The sequence below is a fragment of the Lithobates pipiens genome, unplaced genomic scaffold (assembly GCF_037356315.1).
Source record: "Lithobates pipiens isolate NorthernLeopardFrog02 unplaced genomic scaffold, aLitPip1_a1.2 Scaffold_18, whole genome shotgun sequence".
Lineage (NCBI taxonomy): Eukaryota > Metazoa > Chordata > Amphibia > Anura > Ranidae > Lithobates > Lithobates pipiens.
The window spans coordinates 568883648-568901762 of NW_027507758.1; the positions used below are offsets into that span (position 1 = coordinate 568883648).

The 18115-nt window shown below is 41.5% G+C and overlaps 1 protein-coding gene across 2 annotated transcripts in view; it reads right to left on the reverse strand.

Moving 5' to 3' along the window:
- Positions 1–2421: 2421 nt before the first annotated feature.
- Positions 2422–18115, reverse strand: part of PKHD1 (PKHD1 ciliary IPT domain containing fibrocystin/polyductin) — a 975887-nt gene continuing 960193 nt past the window's right edge. For both annotated transcript variants that reach the window (XM_077489019.1, XM_077489018.1), the window contains one exon: positions 2422–5653. In XM_077489019.1, the coding sequence (XP_077345145.1) occupies positions 5580–5653 (74 nt within the window). In that variant the 3' untranslated portion in view covers positions 2422–5579. The remainder of the gene's footprint in view (positions 5654–18115) is intronic.

Here is an 18115-nt window from a genome sequence, read left to right on the forward strand (position 1 = left end):
AACTTTAATGGCATCCCAGTCTTAGTCCGTAGGGTTCAGTATTGAGGTGGCCCACCCTATGCAGCTATAACAGCTTCAACTCTTCTGGGGAGGCTGTCCACAAGGTTTAGGAGTGTATCTATGGGAATGTTTGACCATTCTTCCAGAAGAAAATTTGTGAGGTCAGGCACTGAGGTTGGACAAGGTGGCCTGGCTCGCAGCCTCTGCTCTAATTCATCTCCACTGAAGAAATGGCTGCACTCCAAGATCCATCAAAATTCTTATTTAATAACGAACATTCCAAGTGTTACAGACTGTTCAAATGGTAGATGCGTTTCACACACTTACAGGTGCGCTTATTCATCTCAAAGGTGTTCTATCGGGTTAAGGTCAGGACTCTGCAGGCCAGTCAAGTTCTTCCACCCCAAGCTCGCTCATCCATGTCTTTATGGACCTTGCTTTGTGCAGTGGTGCTCAGTCATGTTGGAACATGAAGTGGTCATCCCCAAACTGTCCCCACAAAGTTGGAAGCATGAAATTGTCCAAAATGTCTTGGTATGCTGACACCTTAAGTGTTACCTTCACTGGAACTGAGGGACCAGGCCCATCTCCTGAACAACACCACACCATTATCCCCCCTCCACTAATTAATTTGTACCAGTGCACAAAGCAAGGTCCATAAAGACATTGATGAGCGAGTTTGGGGTGGAGGAATTTAACTGAACTTAACCCATTAGAACACCTTTGAGAATAAATTAGAGCGGAGACTGCGAGCCAGGCCATCTCGTCCAACATCAGTGCCTGACCTCACAAATGCGCTTCTGGAAGAATGGTCAAACCCTCCCATAAACAACCTCCTATACATTGTGGACAGCCTTCCCAGAAGCTTTTATAGCTGCAAAGGGTGGGCCAACTCAATATTAAACCCTACGGACTAAAGCCTCGTACAGACGGTTCGATTGTTGGAAGGGGATTGTCTGTTGACAGACTTTTGTCCTAAATTCTTACCTTTAGTACGCTCCTTTAGACAACTGTTTTCTAATTTTCGGCCAACAAATGTTGGATGGCAGGCTAGTAAATTTTCGGCGGACAACGGCTCCAAGTCTGATTTTTCATATGGCCAGTACACAAATCCGCCACACAAAAGTCTAAAGTACAAACGCGTATGCTTGGAATCAATGCTCACCAAACATGAAATTAGCAGAAGGGGCCCAAATGCTGAAATTCCTCATAGTATGTCATATGTCACTACGTTCGTGTTTGCAGCATGACAATTATGTAACTTTAGTATGCAAGACATGATCCTAGCACATGCCCTTTTGATAAAAATCAGACGCTCGGTTGGGCATCAATCGTACCACATGTACGAGGCTTAAGACTGGGATGTCATTAAAATTCTTGTGAGTGTAAAGGCAGGTGTCCCCATACTTTTTTTTGAAGAACCCTCATGTATTCGGGATATTGTATATTTAAAGTGATATTAAAGTCTTGTTTTTTTTTTTTGTTAAAAATAACAAACATTTTATACTTACCTGCTCTTTGCAGTGGTTTTGCACAGAGCAGCCCCAATCCTCCTCTTCTCGGGTCCCTCGGTTGACTCTCTTGGCCCCTCTCTCCTGACATGTGTCATCACAGCAAGAAGCTTGGTATGGGGCACCCAAGCTGAGCTGAAGCTCTGTGTATCCAATCAGACATGGAGCTGCGGCCCGGCTCAACCCCCTTTCTCTCCTCATTTGCTGATTGACTTTGATTGACAGCAACAGGAGCCAATAGCACCACGCTGCTGTCTGCCAATGAGGAGGGGAGTCCCAGGCAGTCGAGATAATCCTTCAACATCTCTGGATAGAGATGGGGCTCATGTAAATATTAGGGGGGGCTCAGGGGGCTGCTGCACACAGAAGGCTTTTTATCTTACTGCATGGAATGCAGTAAGATAAAAAAAACCTTCTGACTTTACAACCACTTTAAGTGGTCTGTCCACTATTCTGTGTGCAGGCACTGCTTCTTTATCCTGCTTGTCAGTATGATCCCTCACAGTTGCATGGCCAGTGTTGTTTTATAGGGTGCTCAAACCTACATTGAGACACAAAACAACAAAAAATTAAAATATGGCAGAAACAAATGAAGGATTACAAATAAAATCTGAAATAAAATAAAAAATGTCCTCCCTCGGCCAACGTTCAGATGCAACCCATGCATGAAGGAAAGGGGTCAAAAAAGCAACTTTTGGGCTGTTAACACAATGCACACAATTGTGTTACAGTGTCTTTAAATTGTGCAAGCTAATATTTAAACAATTTTTTTTTTACATTTCTAAAAAGGAAAAAAAAAACTCAAACAACAACAACATTTAATAGAAATATGCAAAAAAAAGGCAATAAAGCATTTTTTTACCTTTTTATTAAACTTAATGAATATAAACAAATGACTGTTCATATTCAGTCAGAGTTTATTCAGTGAATTCTACTTATTATATGGCTTTATTGATATTAAAAAAGAAAAAGAAAACATTTTTATGAATGGATTTCTTAATCAATGAGGTGCACATTACAGTGGGAGAATACTATATGTGGCTGATATGCAGAGGGTAGTTTGTGAATCTTAATTACCTGAGTTTATGAATGGTGGGAGTTTCCACAGATCAGACAAATGCATTCAGCATGTGTATATTTAGGAAAACCTAAACTTGGCATCACCAAACTAGCCAAAACAGATCTTAAAGAAATTAAACAGGTAAACCAGTCAATGAGGTTGATTTGTGAAAGACAAATAGACAGTGCACTCATTTCCCCCAGAGCTTAGTAAATTTGGTAAAGCTCTGCTGATTTTCATCATCGACTCATGTTTTTTTACAATTTTCCTGGCATCTGATTGGGTATTCTCTACCAAGTAAAGCTTTACCACATTTACATTTACTAAGAAAAAAAGAGTGCATTTGCCTTTAACAAATCCAATCCTATGTGTTTATATTTGGTGATGCAAATGATGGTCACGCAGGGTGGATAAAAATCGATGATTTAAAAAAAAAAACGGATTTTGTTTTATTTAAATCAGATGTTGTTGAGAAGTACAAGTCAGGGTTAGGTTATAAAAAAATATCCAAATCTTTGATGATCCCTAAGAGCACCATCAAATCTATCAGAACCAAATGGAAAGAACATGGCACAACAGCAAACCTGCCAAGAGACGGCCGCACACCAAAACTCACAGACCGGGCAAGGAGGGCATTAATCAGAGAGGCAGCACAGAGACCCAAGGTAACCCTGGAGGAGCTGCAGAGTTCCAAAGCAGAGACTGGAGTATCTGTACATAGGACGACAATAAGCCGTATACTCCATAGAGTTGGGCTGTATGGCAGAGTGGCCAGAAGAAAGCCATTACTTTCTGCAAAAAAACAAAATGGCACTTTTTGAGTTTGCGAAAAGGCATGTGGGAGACTCCCAAAATGTATGGAGGAAGCTGTTCTGGTCTGATGAGACTAAAATTTTACTTTTTGGCCATCAAAGAAAATGCTATGTCTGGTGCAAACCCATCACATCACCCAAAGAACACCGTTTTTCAGCAGCCGGGACTGGGAAACTGGTCAGAGTTGAGGGAAAGCTCTATGGTGCTAAATACAGGGATATTCTTGAGCAAAACCTGCACCACTCTGTGTGTGATTTGAGCCTAGGACAGAGGTTCACCTTCCAGCAGGACAATGAACCCAAACACACTGCTAAAGCAACACTTGAGTGGTTTAAGGGGAAACATGCAAATGTGCTGGAATGGCCTAGTCAAGGCCCAGACCTCAATCTAATAGAAATTTTGTGGTTAAACGTATGCCTCGTACACACAATCGGACTTTCCGACAAGAAAACCATGGAATTTTGCCCGAAGGGCGTTGACTCGAACTTGTCTTGCATACACACAGCCACACAAATGTTAACATGTTAAATGTAAACAATTACGAACGTAGTGACGTACTACATTGTTTTTCGGCTCTTTAGCGCCACCCTTTGGGCTCCTTCTGCTAATTTTGCGTTAGTAGAAGTTTGGTGAGTATTGATTCGCACTTTTCATTTCGCACTTTTCAGTTCGTTTCTGAACGGCCGTTCATCAACCAGACATGTTGCAGAATCGGAGGAGATAACGTGTTATTTATTATTGGCCTTGGAGTTATTTCTTTGACATTATTTTTTTGGTTGCATGATGATTTGATTTTATATATTGTCTATATTTTTGGATGCATAGAATGCACTTTCTGGTTATGTTATATTGGCAGATAGCATGCCTAATTCTAGTTTTCTTTTTTTAATGCACTATTAAAAAATAGTGTAGAATAATACTTGGCTATGTGTTTTACTTCAAAATGACAGTTTGGGAGAAGGCAGCTACATTTTAAAAAATACAGTGTAAAATTAACAAGGGACAGAAACATAGTTGTATCTTTGATTTTAAAAACTACGGGATAATGATGTTGTGGTAACATGCCCAAATCATAAAAAATAAATAAAAAAAATATTAATATTATTCTTGATATCACTAGAAAAAAAAGCCTTTGAAAATTAGTTTGCAATAACTCCATCAGTATCACCAGCAAAGCGGCTTCATTATTATCCCATTAAAGAAGAAGAGAATGTGCGCTGCATTTGGAGATTTCATAATTTGCCATGTCACGGATGTCAATTCTCCATTACAAACGCTAGTTTACAAGACCGACCACTTCTGCTTCTGAGCATGCATGTTTGTACTTTGGACTTTTGTCCGACGGACTTGTGTTCACACGTTCGGAAAATCCGACAACCCACATTTGTTGGCGGAAAATTTGAAGTCATGCTTGCCAACATTTGTTAGCGGAAAATTCAACAACAATTGTCTGATTGAGCATACACACGGTCCGATTTTCCGCCAACAGCCTGTCATCACACATTTCCCGTCGGAAAGTCCAACCGTGTGTACGGGGCTTTAAAGATTGCTGTTCACAAGTGTAAACCATCCAACTTGAAGGAGCTGGAGCTTTTGCAAGGGGGATGGGCAAAAATCCCAGTGGTAAGATGTGGCAAGCTCATAGAGACTTATCCAAAGTGACTTGGAGCCGTGATAGCCGCAAAAGTTGGCTCTACAAAGTATTGACTTTACGGGGGTGAATAGTTATGCACATTGAATTTTCTGTTATTTTGTCCTATTTTTTGTTTGATTCACAATAAAAAAAAAAAATCTTTAAAGTTGTGGGCATGTTCTGTAAATTAAATGATGTAAATCCTCAAACAATCCATGTTCATTTCAGGTTGTGAGGCAACAAAACACTAAAAATGCCAAGGGGGTGAATACTTTTTCAGGGCACTGTATGAGTTTGTAACAGAGATGCTTAGTATTAAAGAACTAACATGGAGTAAGGTACAAATGATCATAGTAGTTCTCAATCTACTTTTCATTTAGACTTCTGGGCCATCTTGCAGAACATAAAAGAACACATATTGAAATAAATTTGTTTGTATCATTAGTGTGGTCATGCAAATCTGTATTGGACTTTTATCTGAAACTAGCGTTCTTCACAGTCTTTTCAATGCCAGGATTTTTTGTCAAACTGTCAGCAGTCGCTGCTTGAGACTTTTCAGGGTTCAGGGTACTCTGTTCCTGGTGGGAAATCTTCTTATATTCTTAGTTTCCCTTTCTGGTTTGCTTTGTTTGAGTCCTATAGAGACAGACAGAATAGTTATAGTTAGACTGTTGCACTAACAATACAAATGTAAATCAGTACATTCACATATATAAAGAGAAATTGTTCATTTATGTTTACACACACTTGGTACAATGAGACACTGGGGGTGATTTACTAAAGGCAGATAGACTGTGCACTCTGCAAGTGTAGTTGCTCCAAAGCTTAGTAAAGGAGATCAAGCTTCACTTTGCAAAGAATACCCAATCACATGCAAGGAAGATAAAATAAAATGCATTTTTGCTTGCACAGGATTGGATGATGGAAGTCAGTAGAACTTCTGCTCATTTAATAAGCTCTGGATCAACTTCACTTGCAGAAGTTTTATTGAATCCACCCCATAATGTCACTGATTTGATGGATACAAATCTATTCCCAACAGATATGAAAGGATCATCTTACCTAACTTAACTTCACTTATTTTGTTAATAGAAAAAAAAAGCACAAGGGATGTTACTTACATTGAAAAAGAAGTGCCTCTTGTGCTAGTGGATGCTGTCTTAGTTGAAATCTTCCATCCTATGCTCCTCTCATACCCCGGCAGTGGTAATCATCAAGTACTATGGGGGGGTTTAATACAGCCGCTCGACCTGTCAGAGGCACTTGTAAGAGTGTTGACTATGCCCACTTGTAGACAGGTGCAGTCTGTACTCCCCACTACAGGTGGTGCATGACTGAAGCGGCAATGCAGAAGGTGAAGGAAGTTGTGAGGAACTTGGTTCCTCTGTGACTTCCTATGGCAAACAGCTGTCCGATTAGACGCTGGCTCCGCATGTGACTCTGTGGCCATCTTGGGTCAGGCAGTCCATTTAAGATTTCAGTTCCTGGGTTTGGCGTGCTTTATGCAAGTGGCTATGGTATGGACAGGATCACTGTCTGACAGGGATAGTGCTTAGAGGTAAGGAGAGGTTTCTGAGGAGCAGGAACAGTGCAGGGACTATGTCTACCTCTCATCAGGAAGCTTCCCCTTTTGGTGTGGATTGGCCAGGCTGCATTCTGCTCCTTGCTGCAGACGCTCTTGGCATCTTCAAGTCTTTAGACCACTGTTTGTAAGTGGCTCTGGATGTGTGTGCCTACTTGTTGGGCCTGAATAAGTTGACTCAATGGCCATCTTGAGTCATGCAGAATCTATTTAAGATTTCAGTTCCCGGGTTTGGCAAACTTTATGCAAGTGGCTAGGGTAGGTACAGGAGAGTTCCTGAGTAGTAGGGACAGTGCAGGTACTATGTCTACCTCTTCATCTTCAAGTCTTCAGAAATGGCTCCAGACGTGTGTACCTATTTGCTGGGCCTGAATAAATAGTATTTCAACCTTTTCTACAATATAATTTTATTGCCTGATGTGCACTCTGTGTGTTTACTACCTACCATACCATGCTACACCTTGCTCACACACCCTTTCTACTTCCTACAATGTAAAGAGCTCTGTGAATGGAGGAGGTGGACCTTTCATTGATCCACCCATCCTTCATTCATAGAGTTATTTTCATATAGCTTCTATGAATGGAGGAGGGAGCAGAAAGGGCAGGCATAGTTGGAAGTCTTGACATGTGCCTATGATAGTTCCAGCGGCTGGATTAACCCCCAAGCACTGAGTGATTACTGTTGTGGGCATATAGGGAGGTGGGGAGCAAAGGCAGAAGACTGAAGATTTCAACTAAGAGAGCAGCCACGGGACATTTCTCATTGAATGTAAGTGCTGCTCTTGGTCCTACTGAATGACCTACTACCCCGTCAGTTGGAGAATGATTCTCTTGCATTGGTGGTCATTGGGAAATGGGTCCCTTGACACTAGTGGTTACAGGGGAGATTGCTCCTTACTTTGATGCTCAATGGAAAGAATGTCCCTTACATTGGTGAGTGGGAAAATGTCCATTACCATTAGTGCTTAGTGGAAACAATGTTCCTTTGCATTGGTACATATTGGAAAGAATACACTTTACATTGGTGGTCTTTTGGAAAAGGACTCCCTTACACTAGTGATCAGTTTGAGGAGGACCCATTATACTGTTGGTCCGTGGGAAAGAATGTCTCTACAATTGGTGTTTTTTTTTATTTTTCCACAAAAAGCTTTTTATTGGAAGATAAAATAGTTGCATATACATCATATTAAACAGATACATGAAAGGAGCATCCATGACAGTATTATACACTGGCAAAATATGTAATATGTATCACACTACCAGTCATGGAGAGAGGAACCGCAGGGTTAACTGAACATAAGTAACTCTTAGTGAAGATAAACATTGTATGAACTACAAACAATCGAATGACCTTAAGAAGAGACATTCTAGTTGAAACAAGTTTAATCAAAATTAGTTATTGACCATGGGGACCACCATCAACAGGTCTGTCCATAGTCTTGACAGGATCATGAAACTTGCATGTAGAGTATAGTAAGCTTTAAATGCCTCTGTTGGGGGGATGAAGTGGTTTTGTTGGTTAGTGCGCTAGATTGATGAAGAGCGAGTGTGGGGGGTGGAAAGAGAGAGGTAGGAATGGGTGAGAGGGGAGAGGTTAAGGGGGTAAGGAAAATCGGAGGAACTTATTACAATTGGTGTTTAATGTAAAGAATGTCCCTTAAACTGTGAGTCGGGGAAAGAATGTGTCTTACCTTTGTTGCTTAGTAGAAAAATGCTCTTTATATTGGTGGTCAGTGGGAAAATGTCCCTTAAAATAGGTGAGAAGAATGCTCCCTTACAGATAGCTAAAAAGAACATTAAAGTCAATGACTACTTGTCAGAAATTTTTAATTGCTCAAGGAACCCCTAGCAACCTCTGGGGGAACCCCAGGGTTCTATGGAACACTAGTTGAGAAATGCTGACCTAGATAATGAATAATTTATCAGGGTCAACTCCAGGCAATACATAAAACCAGAAACAGCCAACATATTATCCAAGGATGTATCTCTGATAACATCAGAAAGTCTAAGTCTACTAAAAGAAGAAACCCACCACTACCAATTGGCTTTTTTTCAGAACTATTAAAGCCCACATGTATCTTTCTGTAATATAATACAGGTCAATGCCAAAGCTTGTGTTAGCTACATATTTTCACTTCAGCACCAGTGATCTAGAAAGAAATTCCAAAGAATATTGTTTTTTTCATAAGGAAATATCTGAACACCAATAGGTGTTCTATTGAGGTTTGGGGCTTTTCTCCACTAGTATCAAGTATAACTTACCATCTTCATGTTCTTCAAACAGACCTGGGACTGGATTCCCCTGAGCATTGACAGCAACCTTTTATTCCCCTGCATGGAGACATATTCTCCACAAGTGCAACACTAAGTTTGCATATACCATAAACCTAGTAATTTCACCAGATGTAACTATCCTATTTCTAATAGTGCTACTACTGTTTTTTGCCATTTGAAACAATCTAATACTACACTATAAGGTCTCCCCCTTCTTCCCTCTTTCTCCTTTTTCTGCAGTTGTTCCTGAGTGTCTGTATTTCTTTCTTGTATGTTCTGGGACACAGAGCATCATCATATGCATAAAAATAGGGTTACTCTGGCACCTTCCGGTGACTGGACAGTGGACACTGGCAACAGAAGACAGGAAGTCCACTCCCCAAAATAACCCTTCCTCAATAGGCCAGTCTCCAGTTTTACAGTGCATCCAGAGAGTATTCACAGCGCTTCACTTTCTCCACATTTTGTTATGTTGCAGCCTTATTCCAAAATAGATTAAATTCATTATTTTCTTCAAAATTCTACAAACAATACCCCATAATGCCAATGTGAAAGAAGTTTGTTAAAAAAAACGTTGCTAATTTATTAAAAATAAAAAACAAAAAAATCGCATGTACATAAGTATTCACAGCCTTTGCCACAACACTTAAAATTTAGCTCAGGTGGATCTTGTTTCCACTGATCATCCTTCAGATGTGCCTACAACTTTATTGAAGTCCACCTGTGGTAAATTCAGTTGTTTGGACATGATTTGGAAAGGTACACACCTGTCTATATAAGGTCCCACAGTTAACAGTGCATGTCCATAGACCTCAGAGACAGGATTGCATCGAGGCGAAGATCTGGGGAAAGGTACAGAAAAGGTTCTGCAGCATTGAAGGTCCTAATGAGCACAGTGGCCTCCATCATTGATAAATGGAAAAAGGTTGGAACCACTAGGACCCTTCCTAGAGTGGGCTGATCGGCCAAACTGAGCGATCAAGGGAGAAGGGCCTTAGTCAGGGAGGTGACCAAGAACACGAGGGTCAGTCTGGTAGAGCTCCAGTGTTTCTCTGTGTACAGAGGATAAACTTCCAGAAGAACACCCATCTATGCAGCACTCCACCAATTGGGCCTGTATGGTAGAGTAGCCAGACAGAAGCCACTCCTCAGTTAAAAGCACATTACAGCCCACCTGGAGTTTGCCAAAAGGCAACTGAAGGACTCTCAGACCACGAGAAACAAAATTCTCTGGTCTGATGAAACAAAGATTGAACTCTTTGGCCTGAATGCCAAGCGTCATGTGTGGAGGAAACCGGGCACCGCTCATCACCTGGCCAATGCCCTCTCTACAGTTAAGCATGGTGGTGACAGCATCATGCTGTGGGGATGTTTATCAGCAGCAGGAACTGGGAGACAGGATTGAGAGAAAGATGAATGCAGCAATGTACAGAGACATCCTTGATGAAAACCTGCTCCAGAGCGCTCTGGATCCCAGACTGGGGCGAAGGTGTATCTTCCAACAGGACAATGACCCTAAGCACACAGCCAAGATAACAAAGGAGTGGCTATGGGACAACTTTATGAATGTTGTTGAGTGGCCCAGCCACAGCCCAGACTTGAACCCGATTGAACATCTCTGGAAAGATCTGAAAATGGCTGTGCACCAACCCTCCCCATCCAACCTGATGGAGCTTGAGAGGTCCTGCAAAGAAGAATGGGAGATACTGCCCAAAAATTGGTTGTCCAAGCATTTCATTGGTTTGGGATGTCCCTTTTGTTATGAATATGAAGATGCTCTGGTTAGATTTACTAAAACTGGAGCAGTCAGAATACGGTTCAGCGGTTCATGGTAGATAATCAGTTTCCAACTCCAGTTTGTTCAATTAAGCTTTGACAAAAAATCCTGGAAGTGGATTGGTTTCTATGCAGAACTGCACCATATTTTGCACAGTCAAGTCCCTCCCTCTCTATGTGTCCCAGGATGTATGATAAAGAAATTCAGATTTTTGGTTTACCTGTAAAGACCTCTTCTTTGAGTATATCGCAGAACACAGAGATCCTGCCGCTCTTCCTTTGTGCTTCATGGCTTGGCTACAAAAATGAGGAGGGGACTTCCTGTCTTTTTTCCTATCATCTGAAGGTGCTAGCATAACCCTATCATTATGGATATGAAGATGCTCTGCGTCCCATAATGTGCACCAAGGAAAGCATTTTACAGGTAAACCAAAAATCTGTCATTTTCCACTTCAAGCACTATTAAATACAATATAGATTGAAACATGTATTTTTCATTGCTTTTTAAAATGTAAATTGACAGAGTATCATCATTAAATACCTAACCTACACTCAGTTTTAATAAATACCTTGACTTTATCTACTCAGTGGAAACATGGCTTTCATGTTAGTTAGTTCACTCTCTACATTACTTAGTGAGCCAGTGCCCTGGAACAAGTTTGCAGAAGAAATTCTGATCCCACTTCCTGCATACAAATTCAGGGTCAATAGCTAACCAAGTAATGAAACAAATTTCATGATATTCTAAAGCCTCGTACACACGATCCGATTGTTTGCCAACAGAAGCCTGAAATTTTGTCCGAAGGGTGTTGGCCCAAACTTGTCTTGCATACACACGGCCACACAATTGTTGGTCAAAAATTATGAACGTAGTGACGTACTACATGGTTTTTCAGCTCTTTAGCACCACCCTTTGGGCTCCTCCTGCTAATTTCGTGTTAGTAGAAGTTTCGTGAGTGTTGATTCACGCTTTTCATTTTGCACTTTTCATTTTGCACTTTTCAGTTCGTTTCTGAACGGCCGCTCGTCAACCAGCCATGTTGCGGAATTGGAGGAGATAACGTGTTATTTATTATTGGCCTTGGAGTTTTTGCTTTGACATTATTTTTTTGGTTGAATAATGATTTGATTTGATATATTTTCTATATTTTTGGATGCATACAATGCACTTTTTGGTTAAGTTCTATTGGCAGATAGCATGTCTAATTTTATTTGTTTTCTTTTTTTAATGCACAATAAAAAAGTTGTGGAGACCTAACTATACAATGCTTTCACCTAACCTGCAAGCACACGACCATTTCCTCCTCTCTGGGCCCATTGACCCCGATAAAATGAAACCCTGACTTCCCCCCAGGCATGCAACATGGCTACCTTAGAGACCACTGGCCTTCAGACCAAATCAGGACCTACCAGTTTTTCCATCATGGAAAACTGCAGCTTGTGACATGGACAGAGAGACCCCCCATTCCCCCCTGGTAATTTATATTGCTGGCCCACTACCTACAAAACCTGGAAAAAAATTCCTGTTGCTCAAGACACCTCTCCCGCTTCGAAACTCTCTGCACCAAACCCCCACCTCAAACCCATCTTATTTTCCTACACACACAATCTTCTTTTCGCAGAACACACATAATAATTTAATAATGACTGGCCAAACTTAAGGGATACCTCAGATTTCCAGTCTAGTGACAGCTCCTTACTGAATCCGATCGAGGGAAGCCAGAGACACCCCCTCCCCCTCTGGCCCTTTTTCATTCTCTCCAACCCCACAATTCTCCTCCCCCTCTCTCCCCTTCTACCCCCTCCTCCAAATACTTCAACCTAACTCCTAACTACTTATGCAACATTTTTACATCATACAACCACTGGAAAGTGATAAATAATCTCCTCATAATCAGTCTAACTTTATCCTTTCTCCTAGCCTCAGACAGAACCCACGAGCCCTCTTCAGCTAACCTCTCACCCGTACCACAACCCCCACGATCCTACTCAATTGCAAATATGCAGTATAATAAACACTACACCCATAGCGTACTTGCCATAGTTGGACCCCCTTAGGAACAAGGGTTGGGCCATATTCTTCTGTTACACACAACCTAGTGTCGAAGTGTTAAATTTTTTATTTGAAACAAAAAAAAATTGTGGAGAATAATACATGGCTATGTGTTTTACTTCAAATAACAGTTTGGGAGAAGGCAGCTACATTTAAAAAAAATACAATGTAAAATGAACAAGGGACACCAACATAGTTGTATCTTTGATCTTAACCACTTAAGCCCCGGACCATTTTGCTGGCCAAAGACCAGAGCACTTTTTGCAATTCGGCACTGCAAGGCTTTAACTGACAATTGCACGATTGTGCGATGTGGCTCCCAAATGAAATTGATGTCCTTTTTCCCCCAAAAATATAGCTTTCTTTTGGTGGTATTTGATCACCCCTGCGGTTTTTATTTTTTGTGCTATAAACAAAAAAAGGCGACAATTTTGAAAAAAATTCATTATTTTTTACATTTTTCTATAATAAGTATCCCCCAAAAATATATATAAAAAAACATAATTTTTTCCTCAGTTTAGGCCGATACATATTCTTCTACTTATTTTTGGTAAAAAAAATCGTAATAAGCATTTATTGATTGGTTTGCGCAAAAGTTATAGCGTTTACAAAATAGGGGATAGTTTTATGGCATTTTTACGAATATTTTTTTTTTACTAGTAATGGCGGTGATCAGCGATTTTTATCATGACTGCGACATTATGGCGGACACATCGGACATTTTTGACACATTTTTGGGACCACTGTCATTTATACAGCAATCAGTGCTACAAATGAACTGATTCCTGTGTAAATGCCACTGGCAGTGAAGGGGTTAACCACTAGGGGGCAGTGTAGGGGTTACATATGTCCTGGGGAGTGATTCTAACTGGGGGGGACGTGGCTACATGTGACATGTCACTGATCTCTGCTCCCGATCACAGGGAGCAGAGATCAGTGACACTGTCACTAGGCAGAACAGGGAGATGCTTGTTTACATTAGCATCTCCCCGTTCTTCCTCTCTGTGAGGCGATCGCGGGTATCTGCGACCCGACTCATGGAGTTCCCAGCCGGCGTGCATGCAATGGCAGGGTGGAAAATTTAAAGGGACGTAAAGGTACGGCCATTAGCCCAGCCGTACCATTCTGCTGACGTACATCGGTGTGCGCCGGTCGGGAACTGTTTAAAAATGACGGGATAATGATGTTGTGGTACCTTGCACAAATAAAAAAAAAAAAAACATAATATTATTCTTTATATCACTAGAAAAAAAAAAGCCTTTGAAAATTTGTTTGCAATAACTCCATCAGTATCACCAGCAAAGCAGCTTCATTATTATCCCATTAAAGAAGAAGAGAATGTGCGCTGAATTTTGAGATTTTATCATTTGCAACGTCACAAATGTTAATTCTCCATTACAAACCCTAGTTTACAAGACCAACCGCTTCTGGCTCGTCCTTGCTTCCGAACATGCGTGTTTGTACTTTGGAGTGGGATGGAATTGCGTACACGCGCTCTGACAACACACATTTGTCCGCAAAAATTTTAAAACCTGCTAGCCAACATTTGTTGGAGGAAAGTCCGAAAACAATTGTCCGATGGAGCCTACACATGGTCGGATTTACCGCCAAAAGCCTGTAATCGAACATTTCCCGTCGAAAAATCCCATCGTGTGTATGAGGCTTTAGGCTGAAATCAAGGCAAAATAAATATTCTCTAAATGTAAGATTCATGTGTATTCTTACTTGAATGCTGGTGTTCTTTGTGTCTTTCTTCCAGATCTGTGCAGGAATCAAGCACTTTGCAGGAGTTTTCCCCAGTATAGATCTCTCTTCTTGTACAGAGTGACTGATTTTGTCTCCGCCCCCTCCTGTAACTTTCTGCAGGCAGCCTGTAGTGGGTGGAGCCTGTTGGGCACCTCCCACAGTTCTGTTCTCTACACAGGCTATGCACAGCCCAGCGATGATGTCACCACTACTTTTATAGGGTAATATCTGGGTATGCAAAGTTTTCTGGAGCACACAAAGTGTGTCTATTGTGGAATATATATTTATATATAGTTCTGCTTTAAGTGAATGCCACACTCCCTGGGTTTCTTTAAGTTTCACATGACCTTTGCTGAATAAAAAAAAAACTTCAAGTAAAAGAGTTTCATCCCACTAAGAACTATCAGCATAGGATAGTGATTCTCTGCATGACGTGAAGAACCACAGGAACATCTTCAATAGGGCACAGGTATGAAGGAATCCTACAATGCTCCCTGGGAAATGTATGCATAGATCACAAGACAATTAGGATACATTATCGCTTTGTTTTCTAGCCTTATCCTGAAAAATAAATGACCAGTAATACAGACTGATTAAAGCAGAACATCTTTCTTAATTATTTAACTGAGCCGGCCAATAGGAGGCTTTGTTGGCGTTCTCCCCGGATAACATGAAGGTTTACCAGGCACAGGTGTCAAGGGACAGCCAGAGCCTCCCACTGAGAGTTTATAGACAGAAGTAAGTCAGCAGACATTAAGTGTCAGAGCCAACATCAGACGGAATCAGTGGCTTTGATCACAGACCTCCACAGGAAGCTTAGATCTCAGACAAATTAGATAAAAATGAATTTATAGCAGATTCGTATCCTCGGGCAACCACGGCTGAATTCTGTCTTAGGAGTGGCATGGTAAGTATCAAAATATATAAACCATAGCATTTCCTTTCTTTATGTCTTCCTGGTAAATTCTAATTGGAGAGCGAGAAGAGGAAACTTTGCTCGGACTTTAACTTGGCCGACATTAACGCCAGACAGGGACAACATGGAGACTTGGTGTTTTGGTATACCTAAAGGCAACATCCCCCAGGGCAAAATATGTCTGGGGAGCCCTAAGGTAACCATCTTCAATGGTCTTGTTTGGACCTTTGGTGGAAAACTATCAATAAAACTGAGTAAAAAACTGAAGAGGATGTCCAGAACATGGGTCTCATTTCAAGTGCTGGAGGCAATGACGTAAACTGAGCCCAATGGCTTACTACACACTTGAACGCTCACTGTGTCACTTTAAAAGCACAGTCCAGTCTAATTAAAAAAAAAAGAGTAGTTGATGGGCCCTCCTAGCCTAGTGACCCACCTTGTACTGTAGCTACCCTCAACAACACACCAACCCACAGACAATAACAGACATATTTTAGTACCTTCAATCCCATTTTGCTATTTTATTGGCTGTATTGTCTTGGGAATGAAAAGTTACGGATACAGGATACCTCATAACACCAGCAAAATCCCCCCACACACCCGACTTCTACAAGAATTCTTTAGGCCTAATTGGCCAGTTATCTTTCAATTTCCTAAACCTCTGCCACAGGCAAGCTTAGATTTTCTTGCATTCTTTTGACCTCTGCCACAGGTTTGCTTTAGGTTCTTTAGGTCCTGTCACAGGCCAGTTCAGATTCTATGAGTTACTATGACCTCTGACATAGGTCAGCTTTAGGTTTTTAGATTTCTGTCACAGGTCAACTTAGATTCTGTAGATGCTTTTTTACCTCTACCACAGGTCTGCTTTAGGCTCTTTAGCTCTGCCACAGGCCAGTTCAAATGTTGTGGGTTCTTTGGACCTCTGCCACAGGTCAACTTTAGGTTTCTAAACCTCTGCACAGGCCATCTTAGGTTCTGTAGGTTCTTTTGACCTCTGCCCCAGGTCACCTTTAGGTTGCCAAAACCCTTGCCACAGATCAGCTTTAGGTTCTTTGGATCAGCTTATATTCTGTAGGCCCAGAGGGATGTCTACCTTTTTGCTACTCAGGCCTCTGCCACAAGCCAGCTTGGATTCATTAGGCCCAGACTGGCAGCTAAGAGAACAAAGCCCTGCTTAACTCTGGCTTCTTTACCCAGGAAAAGTCCTGGGATGCACAAACTGGACCCTTCACACAGACATCCTCACCATGCAAAGCCTAGTAGGCAAAGGCCCCTCTAGATGGCCACTCCAAATATGTATTCTCTTCCCTATCCCACATCAGTGGTATAAACCCCTCAGTGGTTGACAAAGGATGAATAAATATTCATAACATCTCAGTCTACTTAAGAACACTCAACAGCAGCAGGCAGAAGCAAGTCCTTGGACTTAAGAGAAACCCAAAAAACAAAGATTACAAACAAAGCCAATGCTAGCAACAGCCTAGCTGAAATAATTATATTTAGCTAGGGACACTCCAGTTTAAGGCAGGGTCCCTACATTTTAGTAATATACTGTAAATCCACCCCATTTAATTTTGTCAGTACCTTTATGATCTGAAACCCCTAACTTTTGATACAGGTGAAAAATTGCCTTTATTCAACCTTACCAACTATGATACTATTATACGATGAAATTCTCAAACACACTCACAGCAAGCCTATAGTTACAGTGCCTTGAAAAAGTATTCATATCCCTTGACATTTTCCACATTTTGTAATGTATTTTATTGGAATTTTATGTGATAGACCAACAGAAAGTAGCACATAATTGGGAAGTCGAAGGAAAATGCCAAATGGTATTTATTTATTTTTTACAAATAAATATGTGAAAAGTGTGGCATGCAATTGTATTCAGCCCCACCCCCCCCCCCCGCCCTGAAAAAAAAAACTTTGCAGAACCACCTTTCACTGCAATTACAGCTGCAAGTATTTTTGGGTACATCTCTACCAGCTTTGCACATCTAGATAGTGAAATATTTGCCCATTCTTAGCAAAACAGCTCAAGCTCTGTCAGATTGGATGGAGAGCGTTTGTGTATAGCAATTTTAAAGTCTTGCAACAGATTCTTAATTGGATTTAGGTCTGGACTTTGACTGGGCCATTCTAAGGCCGCGTACACACGGGCGGACTGTTCGCCCAACTTTGTCCGTCAAACAGTTTCGGCAAACAGTCCGCTCAAAATTAGCATGGACGGACATGGCCACACACGACGAACGAACAGTTTGCTGAAACCGTGCGCGATGACGTGAACGGCACGTACGACGGGACGAAAAATACGACGTCCTATACACTGCATTATAACTTTCGGCGTGTAAATCCTTTCTGAGCATGCGCGGAACTTAGTTTGACGAACAAGCCTACACACGGGCGGACTGTTCGCTCAAACAAGGTTTCAGCGGACAGTTTTACGGAATTTCCGAAAAACCTTGTTCGTCAAACTGTCCGCTGAAACTGTCCGCTGAAAGCCCACACACGAGCGGACTGTCCGCCCAAACACTGTTCAGCGGACAAAGTTGGGTGAACAGTCCGCCCGTGTGTACGCGGCCTAACACAATGAGGTCTGATGAAGGAGCTGGGCCTGCTCCGAAACGCGTTACCACCCACCACCTTTACCTGATGTGACATTGACCACGTGCATTCCAGCTTGGTTCCAGAACCCGGGCCGCCTCATTGCATCTTCACCTCCTCGTCAATATACATCCCCAGGGACCC